Source organism: Eubalaena glacialis, chromosome 1, assembly GCF_028564815.1.
Source record: "Eubalaena glacialis isolate mEubGla1 chromosome 1, mEubGla1.1.hap2.+ XY, whole genome shotgun sequence".
Lineage (NCBI taxonomy): Eukaryota > Metazoa > Chordata > Mammalia > Artiodactyla > Balaenidae > Eubalaena > Eubalaena glacialis.
In genome coordinates, this window is record NC_083716.1 from 178,178,605 (window position 1) to 178,197,914 (window position 19,310).

General features: G+C 39.7%; 1 protein-coding gene and 1 non-coding gene across 2 annotated transcripts in view; both read left to right on the plus strand.

Moving 5' to 3' along the window:
* Window positions 1-19,310, plus strand: part of MYO3B (myosin IIIB) — a 365,933-nt gene that overhangs the window by 286,405 nt on the left and 60,218 nt on the right. The window contains exons 30-31 of the mRNA XM_061201698.1: window positions 8,891-8,951; window positions 9,882-9,981. Of these exons, the coding sequence (XP_061057681.1) occupies window positions 8,891-8,951; window positions 9,882-9,981 (161 nt within the window). The remainder of the gene's footprint in view (window positions 1-8,890; window positions 8,952-9,881; window positions 9,982-19,310) is intronic.
* Window positions 10,289-10,395, plus strand: LOC133078830 (U6 spliceosomal RNA). The gene has a single exon (XR_009697951.1). It is a non-coding gene; the product is annotated as a U6 spliceosomal RNA (small nuclear RNA).

Consider the following 19,310-nt stretch of genomic DNA (forward strand, 5'->3'; position numbering starts at 1 on the left):
AGAGACAAAGGTTACAGAGTGGAAGCCACTCCAGATACCTGTCATTGTCATTCTCCACCCTGCCGAGCCTGAAGTGTCCAAGTTCAGGGATTTGTCTTTCAGAAGTGCAGTAAGTATAACACTTTGCTGAGTGTGCATTTTATTTCTAAATTTTGACCATGTATGCATCTCAATTTAATCCTCTTAAAATCCTGTTGTCTTATATTTTCATTTTATTCTGCCAGAAAGGACAAATTAATCTTTTTGCCCCAGTTTGGCAAGAGTTTTTATTCATATTTTGCCGATGAAGAAGCTGAGGTGCTGATTTGCCCAAGTTAGAGTTGCCATCTTTGGCAAATGAAGATGCAGGATACCCACAGAAATTTGAACTTTATATAAACAACAAATTTCTTTTTAGCATAAGTATGTCCCATGAAGTACTTGAAAATTTTTATGCTAAAAAAACTATTCATCTTATACCTGGAATTCAAATTTAACTGGGTGTCCTGTATTTTATATGGCAACACTAGCCCAAGTGCTTGGGAACTAATATATCATGAATATGTATGTATATATCATGAATATATATATATCATAAAGTGTGTTGCTAAACTTTTACCAAGTGTTTACATCAGTCCTCTGACCTCTATGTGCCATAACATATAAAGTTTTTTACCCGTTAGGCGCTTTCAGTTGAAAACGTATTCAAAGACATCAATTCCCATTTATTTACTAAGGTCTTTACTCACATATCATCTACTGTACCCACTTCATCTAAAATTGCAGAGCCTGCCACCAGCACTTCCTATACCCCTTCCCTGCTTTAATTTTCTTCTTTGGCCCTTACTTCTATTGAACATGCTAACATATGTACTTATTTTTTCATTTATTATCTACCTTCCCCGCTAGAATGTAGGTTCTTATGAGCATAGGCATCTTAGATTTCCTGTTCACTGCTGTATCCTCCAAAACAGTAGGAGACAAATTAAAGGGGCTCAATAAATATTTGTGGAATGAATGAGTGATGTCTGGGAGGCTGTTGAGGACCCTATATTGCACAATGTAATATCTGTTCTTATAATCATAGAGAATCTCAAGAAGGCTTAACCAAAGGCCACCAAATTAGAGCCTTGAGTGTGGCACAGATGTGTATAATCTTAATATTAGTCCATAGACATAAGGTGAGTAAAAGGTCAGCAGGTCAGGGGTTAAGGATTACCTCCAGACCTAGTCTGGATTTAATTTAATCTGCCTCCTGGTAGGTTTTCTAGAGTTAAATGTTTGTCACCCTAGGTGTCATTTATTAAGATCCCAAATATGATTGAGTGATGAATATCTGGAAGAGTCCAGTAACAAAATGGCACTGGAGGCTGAGAGCACACGCTCTGTGTCCACAGGATCTGGGTTTGTATCTGCGTATCTGGGTACCTCCTGGGCAGGTTCCTCAAACAGCCCAAGCTTCAGCTGTGAAATGGAGACCCTGGTAGGATCTCCATTTCTAGTGTGGATGCGAGGATTGAATGGTCAGCTCTTCCGGCTGTGCTGTGGCCCTCAGCCCATGGCCATGCAGTCCTTTGGGTCACGTGCTCTTCCTTACTACTGCATCTTAATTGCATCCCCAGCCCTGAGGCCGGGTTTTCTCTTGGCTCCCTTGGTTGCTGGCAAAGAATGGAAGTAAGCTTTATGGGTTACTTTAAGTTTAGGTTACTTTAAGGGCTCTCCGTTGAGTGTCCTTTTTTTCCAATAAGGCAAACATTCTCAGCAGAATGAAGAAAAGCCTTCTGCTCTTACCTTAGACTTTACACGGTGACAGCTGCCTGCAATAAAATAGTAAAGGAGAAAAAAAAGACATGAGGATACAAGAAGTGGCAAATTAAGGCTGCATGGGCTCATGGTTGGGGAAAAACAATGAGGCAAACAAATGTGATCAAATTTAAAGGGCTCAGTGGGATTTGGGAAATTAGCATAAATACATAAACTAGTAGTGCTAACTTACAGCAATGGCATTGTGAAACATTTATCAGCCTTTTTGAGCCCTTTTGTTGAATTTCTCCTTGAGCCATGTTCTAAAACTTAGAATAATTGTGTCCAAGAGCAAACAAATATCCATAAATTTAAGTATAACTTGCATTCAACTCATTCAGTAATGACACTGACTTGGGGTGAGATACAGGGTATGCACTCAAAACAGAAAAGTTACCAAGTAGCCAAACCCAATGAGAAAAAAATAATACAAAAGCTGTCGTCATTCCTTTTTGTTTCCCTTTTTTCCTACTGCGATGGTGATCTTATTTTGCATGATTATTGCTTTCATTTCTCCTATACTCTTTGTATTTCCTTCATACCATATATTAAAGCCCGGGAATAATGTTTTCCCTCTTTAGAAATCAAGAAATGCCAATTGAAATAATCATGAGTTACCACTTTTTTTTTTTTTTTTTTGGCTAGAGAGGTAAGCAAAGATTAAAAAGACTGATAATACCCAGTGTTGGTGATATGGCAAATGGGTCCTTTCATAGTTTTATGGTCATGAGTGTTCATTTTTGTTGCTTTTTAAAGGAGAATTTGATGATACAATTCAAAAGCTTTAAAACAGAAAATTTGTTCACCCTTTAACCTAATAGCCTTGAATTTAGATTTATCCTAGTCAAATTTGTACGGGTACTCATAACTATATGCACATATCTTTAATGACCCATTATTTATAATATCATAAAACTGGAAACAACTTAAAAATCCAAAAAAAGAGATTACTTAAATCATTTATGATAATCAACCAATGTAATATTGTACAACCATAAATATGACATATGTGCACACTTACATATGTTGTATTCCACACAAATGTATGGGAAGATGCTCATAATACAAAAGGTAAGTTAAAATGGCAAATATATCATGAGCCATTATTTTTTTAAATGTATATTATATACATAGAAAAGCATCTGAAAATATATACAGAAAGATATTATATCTGGGTGTAGAGATTCTCCCAGAATTTTATTTTCTTCTCCTTGAATATTTGTATTTTATACAGTACAACAGTGAATATATATTATTTTTTAATCAGAAAAAAACTTTAATCAGACAGAGGGAAAAAAAGGAAACATTTTACCACCAGGTCTTTTAGTCATTTACTTTGGGCAGAAAGTCAGATATTGCTACACTTTCATTGATTAGTGATTGGTGAATATTCAGACCTCTTGGGAGTTTAGAGCATTTTCATCAAACAAAAAATAGAGAAGAAAAGATAACACCAATGAGCACAGGAATAAGAAGAACTGTGATATCTCAAAAGCCAAGTGAATTATGGTACTTGCTCTTTGCTTTCCCTCCCTTGATCAAAATTTGATGAAGCTTGCCTTCGGTAGATGATTTGCACTTTTAATTGGTCAAGATGTGGTACCAGATGAGTCAGTTACAGAACCAAGTTTTCAGTATGGTTATGCTCAGTAGACTGTGGGAACACACCAAGGAGCCTCCAACTCTGCCCCGAGTGGAAGAGGTGGCCGGGATGGGATGGGACAGGAAAGGCTCTTCAGAGGAGCCGACCCCCTGAGCTAAAGGGTACGGATGCAGTGGCCAGGTGGGCAAGAGAGGAGATGACATTGCAGCTAAAAGCACAGAAGTATGAATACAACCCTGGGGGGATTTAGTGTGTGCTTGGCAAATACTTAGGTGGTGGTGGTGAATAGAAAACAACAAAGCATTCTAGAAATCCTAACTTTTCAGTTTTTGTAATAAAAGATGCATTAACTTATACACTTTGGGTGCCTTCGAACTTAACACAGTAATCTGTGTTCTTAAAACATTATCTTCCAATCTCCTGTGCCTTCAAAGCTATTTAAATAAATATAAGCAGTAAGAAGAATATGCAATGACACCTAGCTGATATAAATCAGGAAAGAGTTGATACATAGTGACAGTGTGGGTATATTCAGATCTGGGTGTTGTTCCACGTTTATACCCTCAACCCTTAAAATATTCAGATTCCATGTAAGAGCTAAGTAAGTATGCTTGAGTTGCCAGTTCAACCTACGGCCAGTTCATATAGAAACCTTGTTAGCACTCAGGTTAGCACAGGATCTTGTACACAGGGCAGTGTCCTCTTCTCTGATGTCATCCCTTAAATGTCTTAATTTACCTTCAGAACTTGAACTTATTGAAACCATTTCTAAAGGTGTTTATGTTTTCTATTATCTTTCATGGTAATAACTTCCAGAAGGAAAGTTGTATGACTTATTTGTCTGAAACCTGCCTCCCTCAAGATTCATGGGCCTCCTACTGTGTTAAAATATCTTGGTCTGAGTATATCTTTTGCAGGGTGGATTGGCTGCTGATTCTTGGGAAAAAGAAATGACCTCTTTGTATTAAAAGCTCCATGTACAGATTTTTTTCAGAGCTGTTGAAGAGGCAGGAACAAATTTGCTTGGTTATGCTGATTAGCCTTTCTCCCAGGGCTACCAAGTAAGACATGAGTTTACAATGAGAACTACTCCCAAATCTGGACACAGCGGGAAGCTAAGAAAAATCAATCCACAGTGAATAAGCTGCAACCTATCCTGTTTTGAAATTAGATTGTGCTTGCAAGTGAATGACTAATGGCTTTCATTTGTGGATGACTAATGGATTTCTCAGTTTGTCTAGAAGCCATTCTAAATTATAATTGATAAAAGATAACACACAATCTTGCAAGTTTTATCAAAGTTAATAAAAACTGTGCAAAGAAATTTAAATGAAGTTTAGAAAATGGAGAGTCAAAGGGTAGCGTGTCTCTATTCCTGTCCAAGAAAAAAGTTACTGATTCTAACCCTAAAGTTGAAAAAGGCCAGTTACAAGACCTGATTGGTCAGATCCTGGAAGAGCACCCTGCTTCCTTTGTTTTCATTCTTACGTGTAATTTGGTCTCCAGAGTGTATCAGCCAACTAGTGAGGGGGAAAGTATAGTCCAGATTATTGTATTCACTGTAAAATCACACACTGGCATTCTACTTTTCAAATATGACTCTTCTGAGTTTGGTTAGTACAACTCAGCTCTCGAAAAAATCATTACCCCTCAACGAACTGGCAAACTGACTTTTGGAGGCTGCAAAGCTGAGACCCAGTTTTGGAACAAGGTGACTTCACCTAGTGCTGCCAGCCCAGCATGACTAAGCCAGCTGGCCCCATGGATTTTTGCTGCACAAGAGAGATGCTAGGGCATTCTTGGCAGCCGTGTGCTCAGGAGCCAGCCTTCCCCCTGCCTCTCATCCGGTCGCACTGGGATTGGGGGTTAAGAAAAGGGAATTAAGTGTGACTTTCGTCTGGGGGGCTTTTCAGGCAGAGGCCCAGCAGAAGGGTTTTCAGTGGTGACGGAGAGTTTTCGTCTCCCCAAGAACGCACAATTCAATGACTGCAGTAAAGCAGCAGAGTGGCCAAGCCCTGGAGGTAATCTGCTTAAGACTTTAGTCATGACTTCTGAGAGGCTACAGGAGCCCTAGAAATATGCAGTGAATCATTTCTAGAGAGACAACTGCCTCCTATTCACCACCCTTTGATAACCAAATGTATTGCTTCTGTCATTTAGCATCAGATTCCTTACAGAGGCTGAGAACAGTGTTATTTCAAAAAATTTCTCCTGCAGGTTCAAAATAATAATATCATGCTTTAAAATGAATAATTCCTTAATATCATCTAATACCAATCAAAATTTCCCAATTGTTCTAAGAATTGTCCTTTACACCTGTTTGTCCAAGCCAAGATCTAATCTAGGACATTACATCAACTTGTTATTTCCCTAAATCTCTATTAATATACAATACTCCCTTTTTTCATGGCACTGACTTGTTAAGAGAATGAGCCAATTATTCCATAAAATAACTCACCTTCTATATTTGTCTGCTTGATTCTTTGCAGTCCTAGCTTTTCCCCTCTATACCTTGTGTTTGGGGTAAACTGTAAGTTAGATCTAAAGCTTGGAATAGATTAAAGTTAAATGTTTTGACTAAAAGAAAAAATATAAATATCCTGGGTGATGTCAAATATTTCATATTGCCTCACATCACAAGACAATATTGTCTGGGCATTAGTGGTGCTAAGATTTGCACTGGATTGAGATGGTAACCTGATTTCTCCCATATGCAGTTCCCTTGCTCCCCTTGTGACCTAAAGAAGGAATCTGTACGGTGGTACTTTGGCACCATATGAATGTCCTATTCACCATCAATCATTTGTCTAAGGTTTTATCAGTAACCTATAATTCATATCTGAATCAATAATTTCCCTTGGAGTCTCCTTTTCTATGTAGGCAGGTTTTATGCTGCACTATTTACTAGTTATGACATGAAACAAGTCATTAGCTTCTTGAGTCTTAATTTCCTCACCTGTAAAACGGGTATGAAAATAGAACCAATCCACATGGTTGTTGGAAGTATTAGATGAGATAACCATGTATCCATGCTTTGACCATGGCCTGGTGGCATGTATGCAGGCAATAAGCATTGGATATTTTTTCATTGTGCTTTTCCTTATTTTGGTGGTGACAGCTTGCAAAGCATTATCCATTTGTTGCCAGGCTCAAGTCCCTGAGGCAAATGACAACATATCTGATAAATTTGCTGCAAAGGAGTTGAGGCAGTTAGACTTTGGAATAAAATTGACTTAACCCTTTTTTAAAAGGCAAATTGGAACTTGTTTCAAGTAAGGGCTGCTCAGGTTAGTGTTTTCTAAGGCATGTTATAAGAACCAGGGCCTCGGACATGCTCCAGGGGAGGGTTCCATTGTTAGGGTAACGTCTGGGGAATGCTGCCTGTTCTCACCCACTCTTAAGGTTTCACTGTGCATATTATTAAGTTAAAGGTTCTGGAAATTCTCTTAGGAAAGAAACCTGCCTAACTTTGTTTAGTCAAGTATTTTCTCATCTATTTGCCTTTGGACACTACCCATCCTGCCTCCGCCTTTTAAAACCATGTAACACATGTAAAAATTATATTGAGATGCCTTAGATTCTCCCAAAGGCTTGAATGAGAAGGTAGTCAAACTGATGAGCTGACTGCCAGTGTATTGTTGGAGGGTATCTGCACTGACCTTGGGACCTGAAAAGCCATGCAAGCAAGAGGAGTTCTTAAGAGGTTTCATTTTCTTTTAGGTGCAGGAAAGGCAGAAATTGGAGACCCCATGGTAATTCAACAGCTAAACTCTCTTCCTTAGATTTTCTCCAAAGCCCACCAGGACTCCTAGAAGAACTGAATCCACCTGTCCTATAGGTGTCCCACTGCCACTGAGACCTGCCTAAGCTGACAGGAATGAGTTCCTTGGGCCAATGCACAGAGACCCAAGGGCATTGGAGAGGGGGGTGTCATTGTTCAGAGGAAGAGCAGAGGATTTGGAGTCAAACTAACAGGGGTCAGTGTCTTAGCTCTGCCAGGTACGTGCCATGATCCCTGGGCAGATCCTTGCCCTCTCTGAACTACAGTTTCTTCAGCTATATAATAGGGACAGTTAAAGCACTTAGCTCAAATGGTTGTGGAATTCTTATTAGATATATAAAAGCATTTTTAAAAATATGAAGTGCTATATAAGTGCTACTTAATTTAATTTTAATGTAAAGGGTATTCTTCATAGCCCCTATTTTGGGGGTCCACTAGCCCTTTCATTCATTCAAGTTGTCAAATATTTATTGAGCGCTTACAGTGTACCAGGCACAGGGTTAGGTGCTAATATAGAGTACAGAATAAAGCAGACCTAGTCCCTGCCCTCTTGGAACTTACGTTTCATAGTGGGAGACATATGATAAACAATTATACACACACAAATAAATATATATTTATATTCATCATAGTCTCCTCTCCCCAGGTACTGATGTGATATTTTTTAAATGGGTATATTGTTTATAATGTATATAGATGCATTTTGAAGGTAATACCAATGAACCATTCACAGAAATTCAAAAAATGAAATTGTCAGTTTAAATAAAGAATAAGATTTTAAATGTGGAACTAGAAGAGCCCTTAGGAATAACTTATTTCAATCCCTTCATTTTATAGATGAGGAAAACTAGAACCCAGAATACTACAGAAATTTACCCAGTTGTGTGTGTGTGTGTGTGTGTGCACGCGTGCATGCATGTGTGTGTATAAGAGAGACCAGAGAGGAAGATCAGGGATCTTGAGGCAGGAGTTAGAATCCAGAATTCCCTTCCCCTAGTCAGTGCTTTCCACATTCCTGGGTTCCATATGAAAGGAGTTGTAAGAGTCTGTTTATATAACGGTGAGTTATAATCATCACACTTTTATACAGTGTGTTCCAATTTCCGGAAATTGGGGCACAGCACAGTTGATTTTTCCAAACTTTGCTCCATGAAACATTACTAGATGTTAATAGGTTATCACTTTTTAAATTTCTTGGTCACAGTAGTTAAGGAAACTGAATTCTCCCCCCATACACCCCACTTTAGAAACCCATAAATGCATATTGTGATTGTGAAAGATCATTCTGCAGTAAGGAAACCTCTTAAACTATGTACAGTTCAGCATTTCCCAAACTTATTTGACTACAGGATCTATTTTGAATTATTTAACAACGTGATTAATGTGCTGGGTGGGAAGTAGAGCCTTAGCATCAACTTGGTTGGCTACTTGGTAAAGTCTGTGAACGCCAATGGTAAACTGGATTGGATCACACAACTTTAAAAGGGGCAGTTTCTTGGGTCTTAGCATCTCAGGCTGACTGTGGGTGTATGAGCAGCACCTGGTAGGATGCATTTCCTTAAGTTGACCATATCCTTCTAACCAAGGACTGGAATGGAAAACAATGGAATCTTAATTAAAGAGTATTTTCTGATCCATTTTTGGAGGAAAGCAACGCTCTTTAAGTTTTTTTTTAAATTATCATTTTCAGGCCTTCTAAAAATTATTATTATTTTTATTTTTAGGCATTCACAAGCCCAGAGTTCTTCAAAAGGGTGTGATGTCTTCGCAGGACATTCAAATAAGGTAGAAGGACATCTTGATTCTGAAGTAACTGTGTATCCTTATTACAGACTCATCCAAGTCTGTGGTCGTGGTGCCTGTCTATGGCGGCTTGGTCCGGCCATCCAAACATGAACTGTTAGTGATAGTTCGAAGGCTTTGAGACAAAAGCCCAGCTTGCTAAAGAATTTTGGTTCAGCAGAGAGACAGGGAGGTACAGTGAAGAGAGAATCAAAAGCCTGGGAGTTTGCTGCTGAGAATAAATGCTAGCTGCTCCCTGAGGTGATTTGTCTGTGCACTCCACTCTCTACAGATGTTAGAGCCTCTTTTTGAGTAAGGACCTGAGGTTCTTTGGTAGCACTTTGATATCCTGCTCGAATTCAATATGTGAAATGGAGGCGTCTCTCTGTGACTTGGAGCCCACAGCAGGCTTTGAAGTCTGATCCAATTTTTACTGCCTACTATTTGATGTTGAAAGGATGAAATGAAGAAAATGTACAGTTTTTGCCAGTAACTCTGCTGAGCATATGTAAGATTAAAAAAACAAAATCCTTTGGATGATATACTTAGAAATGTTAAGTAGATTAATACCTTCCTATAGGTTTTCTTTTTTCTTTCTTAGGGATAAAAATTAGTATAGGAGAAAATCAGCACATAGCTGTTTTCTACATGGACTATAATTAATTTAAGAGGGGGCTAGGTTGGCTTGTTCAGAGGAAGAAATAAACGGATGAAGCAAAAGGTGTTGAGACTTTGCAGCTAATTGCCCCAAGGAGAGGACCTCTACTCAATTCTACTGCAAGACACGTGCAACTAACCACATGACCCCAATATACTTAGATTTTTCCCTAGTACCATTGAGGTTAAGGGTCCCTTAGTTAAATGGAAGCCAAGTTCTAAGGCTGCCTCATCAGAGGATAAAAATAATGTTTCTTTTACTGGGTCTTTCTGAAGCACTCAGTTTCTGGGACTGAGTCTCTGTCTTCTCAGACATGCCATGCTGCTCCAGATCGCCCAGGACTGAGTCCCTCGAGGGGAGCCCCTGCAAAATCTGGTAAGAAGAACATTTTGAATTGCAAGCTGTTTCTACCATTTGCATGCTTTTGTACTTTTTAATGAGTTGTTTAGGCAGGACTGTGTAGAAGGCAGATAGTAATATAACCTAATGTTAGCAGAAAGTTCAGGTTTGGGAAGCCATAAAGACTGGAAACAAAACTTGCATTAAAAGTAGCAGTTTATCGCCCACCTGTGCCACTGAAGTTTACTTTTTTGAAGGAAGAAAATGAATATCAAAGGCCATACTTTTCCCTTTACTTGTAAGAACCTCAAATTAGGAAACTGCTTTAAAACTTTATTTTCTAGTGCTCCCTTCGGCAGCACATATACTAAAATTGGAACGGTACAGAGAAGATTAGCATGGCCCCTGCACAAGGATGACACACAAATTTGTGAAGCGTTCCATATTTTTTTAAAAACTTTATTTTCTTAAAGGAAAGATAAACAATTGACCAGCTTTCAGTGGAGCAGATAGTTCAGGGTCAAAATCTAGGGCTTGGTAAAGACTATGGATTTAGAGAGAAGTTCTGCCGTTTTGGCAACACAGCTGTTCTTTCAGCAAGAATGGAGACATCTTGCCACACTCTTATGGAAAATAGAATTTTTGGCCCCTTTTCTAAATTATTCGCTACAGAATATGGTAAAAAGTCAGTTTGGGGCCATATGTATGGCTATAATCAATACTTCTGGAAGATAAAATAGAAGCATGATCATAAGAAATATTTATGAACCAGGAAATACTAAGCACAAGGTGGATCATTCCAAAGGAAAAAATCTTTTCAACTTAAAATACTAATATTACACTTACTATTGACCTCATTTATTTTTCTGAAACATGCAGTAGTTTCTTAGGTTTCTCAAATTTTCTTCTTAGTCTGTTTTTCAGTGACAAAGTAGTACAATATGAAGTGGGAAATGCGTAATAAATGTGTTAGGACCTTCAGTTCATACAAAGCAGACTCTTCAAGAGAGATGAGAGAGGATTAGTGTATTATAGCAGAACCTTTTAAATGAATATGCCAAGAATGATAAAACTGTCCAATGGACTAATTTCCCCACAGCCGGATAGTGTTTAGGAATAAGGCCACATGAGGTAGGGGTAGGAGTAGTGCAAAAAAGAAAATTGAGGAAAAAGATCATGTGGTGGAACAGAATCCATTATGCGCAAATTTGGTTGGCATTTTTCTCTATCCAAACAGACAATTTCTACCTTTTAATTGGGATATTTAGACCATTTACATCTAATGAGATTGTTGATATATTTTGGTTTATATCTATCATCTTGCTATTTGTTTTCCATGTGTCCCATCCGGTCTTTGTTCTCTTTTAGCATTCTACTTTAAAATACACGTAAAAAGAAATTTTTAGAGCATGGTCGAGTAGCCAAAGGCACAGATTCTGGAGTCAGACCTGCCTGGATTCTAATCTCTGCTTTCTTGTGTAGTGTTAATAAAGCTATGTAACAACTCCTTATCTCAATAACTACACATGTAAAATAGGGAAATGGTAGTTCATAGCCAAAGGGTTGTACTGAGGATTAAATAAGCTAGTAGAAGTAAAGGGCACAGCAAGGTGTCTGGTTCATAGTAAGGGTACATTATTGTGTCAGATGCTGCAGTGGTATTTACTGCTATTGATATTATATAAATGCAAATTAAGTATAAAAAATGGGTAGAGAAATAAAGTTCTTACTGTAAGGCATTAAGTTTTGGTGGTATAGTTTAGGAGGAGTAAAAATATATTGCATTTTAAATTAACTACTAAGGAGACTTGTTGGATTATAATCATCTTTCCTTCTCTTTAGAAAAGGATCCCCAAAAGTCAAACTTTTTAATAAGTTTCACATGTGATTTGCTGTAAATGGTTCATATGCACTTTCCTGTCACAGTTGCTCCTTCCTTCCAATCTAGATGGTTTTCTGTTGGGTCTGCCACCACTACCATGACTTCTCCTTAAACTCTTGTAAACAGTATCCTAAGTGGTCTTCTTGCTTCCATTCTTCTCCTCCTTCAACTTCCCTCATGCACGGATATCTGAGGAGCTTTTCTAAAGCATACCCTGATCATAACATTCTCTTCCACTATAATCTTCAGTGGTTCCCCATTGTTCCAGCATCATCTCTAAACTTCTTGGCATGACATACAAGGCTGTCTCTGTTCTGGTCCTAATCTTCCTTTCTAGCTCTATCGTCCGCTGATCTCTCTCCCTTATTCTGTGCTTCAGAGTATCCAAACTACTCTCTCTCCTCCACGCATGCCCAGTGTGTTCTTTCTCTCCTCTGTGATTTTGTTCGTGCTGCTCCCTTGCCCCACCTGTCCTCCTTTACTGTTCATTCTGAGTCCTCTCCATTCTTCAGAGTCCACAATGGCTTCCTCTGAGCCCTTTGACTTTCCTTTAGTACTTATTGCATTATGCCTTGTATTACAGTTATTTTCATGCATCTACTAGATTTTAAACTCTCTGGGGTCCTATCTTTTCATTTCTGAATTCTCTCCTTGCAACCTAGCCTAGGTTCCTAAATTGAATTCTTGAGCATCCAAAGCTGTGATGAAATATAGTGGAAGCAAGAATGAAATGAAACTCTTGAGTAAATGCGTCAGAGAAAGTTTTAAACCGTATTTTTAATAATCCTGGAACAAAATAAAAGACCTCTTAGGCACCCCCAAATAGGTAGAGCATACGGGTGGAACAAGTTAAAAAGATCCAAGTCGTTTCATTTTCTTGCTGTTGTTGTTCTGAGCAGGGGGAGAGGGAAGGAAGTCTTGGGCAGGAAAAAGCATTTATAAATCAGATTCCTCCTGACCTTAGAAGGCAACAAAGGTGGATTGAAGAACAAAAGTTTTCCAGTTTTGTTTACGTTTTCAAGGTGATAAGCTGCAAAACTAAGAGTATATTTATTCTGCAAGAGACATTTTAGCCAGTTGTACCTTTATGTTTAATTCTTTGCCTTAAATGACCTGTTATTTCAATCCATGTTTCTGTGAAAGCCTGAGAATATTATGACCTTTTCAGTTTTAAGAAAACACCAACACCCAATGATTTTGCCTTCTACCTTGCCGTGAGTGCTAACTTCACTGTTTCATAAAGGGGTCTGGGGGATATGGGGGTAGGGGGAGGCAGGGAGTAAATCTAAAGTTGCTTAATCAGGCCATCTCTGCTTAGAGCAGGCAGGCGAAAGAGCGCAGATTTGGGGCTCGGACAAAGGCTGTCTTCTGCCCCTCAGTCAGAGAATCTCAGGAAAGTCCTTAACTGATCCATTTGAGATCGACTCATTCCTCACACGGGAAAGGAAAGCACAGTATACCCAGGAAGTTCATAGTACGAATCACTTTGCCACTGATCCAAGCAGAAATTATTTAATTGTACTGACAGGCATATATACAGACCCAATCTGGCTTTACTATGTAAAAATTTACTGTTTTTTTTTAAAATTAATTAATTTATTTTATTTATTTATTTTTGGCTGCTTTGGGTCTTCCTTGCTGCACGCGGGCTTTCTCTAGTCGCGGCGAGCGCGGGCTACTTTTCGTTGCGGTGCGCGGGCTTCTCATTGCGGTGGCTTCTCTTGTAGAGGACAGGCTTCTAGGCTTGCAGGCTCCAGTAGTTGTGGTTCGCGGGCACTAGAGCGCAGGCTCAGTAGTTGTGGCACACGGGCTTAGCTGCTCCGCGGCATGTGGGATCTTCCCGGACCAGGGCTTGAACCCGTGTCCCCTGCATTGGCAGGCGGATTCTTAACCACTGCGCCACCAGGGAAGCCCCAAAATTTATTCGTTAACCATCTGTTCTTCTATTTATTTATTCAGCAAACATTTATTAACACTTACTAAGTGCCAGGAACTTTCCTGGGCCAGTGCCTCTCAAAACAGTTTCAAAAGACCAGTTTTGGGTTGGGTGTTTTAATATCCAATGTGCACTGTCTGATACTTTTGTGAAATATAGTAAAAATGAATTACTAGGTAAATAATCACACATGTAGGTGTGGTGTCCGTATCAAATTGATCTAAACGTTTCAAAATTTCTTGCTCTAACTTAAATTACTCTAAATTTCTTTAGTGATCTATTGATAGTTGGGACCAGTAGCAAGAGTCAGCCTGCAGACCACACTTCAGTAGCACTGTTCCGGGCATGTGTGATACATCAGGGAACAACACGGTCAAAAAGTCCTGTCCTCATGATGCTACATTCTAGTAGAGGGACAATAAACAATAAGTATAATCCATGAGTCAGTTGTATGGGATGTTAGAAAGGCAAAGTGTTATAGGGGAGAAAATACAGCAAGAGATTGGGAGGACGGTTTACTTTTAAATAGGGTGGTCAGGGTGGGCTGCACTGAGAAGGCTTGAAGGTGGTGAGCTAATTAGCCATGTGGATATCTAGGAGAAGAGCATTACAGGCAAAAGAAACAGCCGAGGCAGATGCCCTGAGGAGAGAGCGTGCGTGGAAAATGTGAAGAGTAGAAGGAAGCCCGGGTGATTGGAGCTGAGAGCAAGGAAGAGTATCATAGGAGGTGAGGAGCCAGCTGATGCAGGGCCTAACGAACACCCTGGGGATCTGGTTAAAATGAAGGTTCTGATTCAGCAGCTCTGGGTGGCTCCTGAGATTCCTCAGTGCTAAGGAGCTTCCAGTTGTTGCTGATATTGTCCACATTTTGAGTAGCAAGGGTATAAACTCAGTGAATTGGGAGCGACTGGGTTGAGGATAGACTACGGACACTATCAATGTATGAGATATTCTATGTAAGTTACAATTTCCAGACAGCTGAAACTTTCTAAAACCTACAACTCCCTTTCATATTAAGTGTACTGGACAGTTCTCCTTATTCTCAGTGTCTCGGGACATGATTATTAACAACAGTTGTCACACTGGCTGTAACGCAGAGATCCTTTGAGACCATTGTGAAATGGGACCACCTACCCGTGCATTAAATGACCCTCAGCCATTATGATTTTTACTTAATGTGCCTAATTATTTTAACTTTCTTCTCTCTCAACATGAAGCTGGTGTTTCCTGCTATTGTTAATGTGCTCATTTTTTGTAACATACTTTCCTTCCACCTTCTCTCTTTTTCTCCTTGGTTGTGGCCTAAAAAAGAACAGGTTTTAAGCATTTTTTTCTGCATTTTATCAGTAAAAAAGGGGATCTGAGTGGGGGATGTGAGGAAATCCCAATGAATGAAAGAAAGGGAACTGCCACAGATGTAGTAGGTATCGACTTTGGGCACATGCTAGGTGCTTTACTTGTATTTTCTTAGTGTGACGTATACAAGCTTAGTTTAAGTTTGTGACCTGCTTGTTCAAGGACCGTCACTGCCTGCCCCTGGGTTTCCTGTGATACCTCACCTACATGAGGTAGTAGGTTATCTTGGTTATCTTGGTTATCTTCCCGTCTACAGGTAGTATAAATTATTCGTATTCTTTTTGAAGGTCAAAAAGTCATTGCATTTGCTAAGAGTAACTTTAACTACATGGCTTTTTAAAGATGGAGCCTAGAACATTTTTAGGGAGCTGGGGAGCAGGTGGTATTGTACCAGCCTCCCAAGGGGGTCGCAGTGGCAGCGTGCAGTGTCAGGGTGTGGTGGAGCCCCCTGCCCCTGCCAGAGCATCTAATTTTGGGCTTTAGTGATCTGGTTTCAGATCTTTCTTCAGATTTGCTGAACAAATCACACACCCTTTCTTTTACCCACTTACTTCTCTAATGCCATCTATTTTGTTATTTGCCTTTACCTTCCTCACTGCTCATCACTAAATTTTGTTGATCTTGGCAGAAGTTCAGCTATCAGAAAGCAAACTTGGGCTGTATTTTATCCTTGGAACTCTTAATCCTTAGGGTGGCCAAACATCTCAATTTTCCCAGGACTGAAGCTTTTCCAAGATGTGGATTTTCGGAACTCCCCAGGCAAACTGGGACAAGTTGGTCATCCTATAATAATACTGGAAGTTGAACTTGATTGGGCCGAGAACTAATTTTTTTAATTAGATCACTGTATCAGGCAAGACTGAGCCTTGGATCTGTGCTACAGAATCACCTCACACTGCCGCCTGTGTTTGGAAGGGGATACAAGCAGCTTGCCAAACCACAACCACTGTGATCATAAAGGGCTCAGATGTCGCCCATTTGACAGGGAGAGCGTGTTCCTACAACAGAGACTCAAAGGCAACATAATCCCTGTCGGGAAAGCACATGGAAACCAGACCCTATGGAGGCAAGGCTACTGGGGCCTCCCTGTCCTGCATCCAGTGCCGTGGCAGAAAGCCACACACAAGGCTTAGAGGCCACTCTTGTGCCCTCACATATGGGTCGTCTCTGGTGTTTCGAATCCCTGCTCTTTTTGGCCCCCATATGGCTGATCCGTCTTTTCTTCCTGCCTGGGTGCCACGGAATTCACCATAAACCCTCATCATGAAGCCTCGGTCTCAGGACTTTTCTCAGTGAGATGGTAAAGGAATTACAGGCCTAGAATTCTTACCTTTAGTGCGGGAGGTAGAAAAACACACCTCTTTGTTAAAGGATCTTTTTTAGGCCGGTGATTTTCAAACTTCAGTAAATGCTCAGTATCACCCAGAGCACTTGTGAAAACACAAGTTGCTGGCCCATTCCATAGTTTCCGAGTTTGTGTGGGGTATGGGAGAGGGGGGATTTGTATCTTTATCATGTTCCCAGGTGATACGGTGCTGCTCGTTGGGGGACTGCCCTTTGAGAACCACATCCCCTATCTCTATGATACTCTATTGAATCAGAAAAAGTGAGCTTTATATATATGGCTTTCTATTCTTCACTTAACAGACACTTATCAAGCACCTACTGTATGCCAAACACAGCCCCGGCAGTGAACTAAGACACTTAAGAGACAAATGCAATTCTAATAGCTGGGTCTTTGCAGCTGTTATTTTCCGAAGCAAGTTTGGTAACATATTGCGTGTCCACATTTATCTCAAGTGGTCTCATTAAATTCTCAGGAAGTTGTCAAGAACAAAGTTTCATTTACTTGTAACTTTGCTATAGAGGAGGAAGAGGGGAGTGTTACAGACTTTTAAAAGTGTCTCAATTTCTAAACTTATTAGAAATTACTCCCTTTAAAAGATATTTCTATTTTATAAACTCTACTGCCTCTGCTAGCCTCCCGCAAGGCAAAAGTGCTCAAAACCCTACCAGGCCTGAATATTTGCTTGTATCTCTAATATGTATGTCATTGCCATAATGTTTGTGTCCTGGCTTTTTGCAAAAGAATTTAGGCAAGGCCAACATAAGGAATGCACGGTTTGAGGCTTGAAGGCATGAGGGCAGAGGAATGGAAGGAGAAAGAGGAGAGACTATAGTTCTCCTAATCCCAAATTTAATTTCTAACATAGCCCCATTTATATTAATCACACACCTTCCCTATTCTGTTTAAAAGGCTTTCCTCATTTTACTAGATTTTGTCTGGGTCTTGCTTAATTTTGTAATTTTGGAGAATGCAGAGTGCTTGGGTCGTCAATTGCAGTCATGGCAGTTTACGCCAGCTGAGGCTTCTGTGCAAAATTGTGGCTTTCTACAGGAACCGTATACGGTACCTACCAAGAGGCAAAGACTCCTTTTGGCAAAGCATTTTCCCTGAAATTTAGGGGTGTGGAGGATAAGGAAGAAGGGATGCAGTCCACATAGGTCAGCACTGCATCCACCCCTCAGCCAGCTGAGTCAATGAGATTTGGGCTCCATTGGAGGAGTTGAGGCTGGAGGGGAAAGTGGCTGCCACTGTGAGGGCTGGTAGGTAGAAGCCATGAGGTCATTTGTCAGCCACAATTCTTAAGGTCACATACCTCAGGGACAGCCTTGTGACAGCCTGTTCTCATTCTTGCAGCTCATTAAAGCCTGTTACAAAGTTGGATAGTTTGGGGACATTATTTCTGCTTAGATTGTTACTGCAAACATTTCTGAGGAGGGTTCAGCAGAAACTTTTACAGTGCTTTCCTGAGTGCATTAGGTCAGGATGCCCTCTTTGCTGATGCCAAGTTAGGTTCTGGCATTGACCCAGGATGTCAGGAGCGTAGCTGCCAAACAACGCAGGGCAGGGGTGGGGGCATGTGTGAGTCAAGTTAGGGTGCTTGGCTTTCAGAATTGGACGTTGATGGCATGGCTGTAAAACATGCTGAGAGGAATTTTATTTTTACATTCTTTTCTTACTCGATGTATTTGAAACAGCACAAATTCACTGTTAACCTTGGCTGCCTCATTTCTTTCATTTTAAAGGATTCTTTTCAACTTTAAAATGAAACATAGTTGTGTAGTAGGCGTGGAGTGATTTTTCTTTTTTACTTTTATTTGTTTTCCAAGATTGGGAGTAATAAATTTTTTGAGTTCTTTTTAAATTAATACTTTTCTTTAATAGTTTTGGGTTTTTAGAAAAGCTGAGCGCAAAGTATTGAGTTCCCATATATACTCCCTTACCTCTCCCTCTCCCCCCAGTTTCCCCTATTATTAACATCTTGCATTAGTGTGGCTTGTTTGTTCACAATGATGAGCCAATATTGATCTATTATTATTAACAAGGTCCATAATTCACATTAAGGTTCACTCTTCGTGTCGTACAGTCTGTGAGGTTTTTTTTTTGTTTTTGTCTTTTTTTTTAGTCTGTGAGTTTTGACAAATATGTAATGACATGTATCCATCATTGCAGTGTCAAACAGAATAGTTTTATTTGCCTAACAATCCCCTGTGCTCCACCTATTCATCCCTTCCTCTTTTTCCTTAGTCTCCTGGCAACCACTGATTTCTTTTTTTTTTTTACTGTCTTCATAGTTTTGCCATTTCCAGAATGTCATAAAGTTGGAATCACACATATTATACATCAGTATATAGCCTTTTCAGATTGACTTCTTTCCATTAGCAATATGCATTTAAGATTCCTCCATGTCTTTACATGGTTTGATAGTTTATTTCTTTTCATTGCTGAAAATAATCTATTATATGGATGTACCACAATTTGTTCACCCATTCACCTACTGAAGGACATCTTGGTTGCTTCCAAGTTTTGGCAATTATGAATAAAGCTGTTATAAACTTTTTTGTGTGGACGTAAGTTTTCAACTCCTTTGGGTAAATACCAAAACGTGTGATTGCTAGATAATATGATAAGAGTACCTGTTTAGTTTTATAAGAAACTGCCAAACTGTCTTCCAAAATGACTACACCATTTTGCATTCCTACCAGCAATGAATGAGAGTTCCTGTTGTTCCTCATCCTCACCAGCATTTGGTGTTGTCAGTGTTCTGGCTTTTTGCCATTTTAATAGGTGTGCAGTGGTATCTCATTGTTGTTTTAATTTGTATTTCCCTGATGTGGAGCATCTTT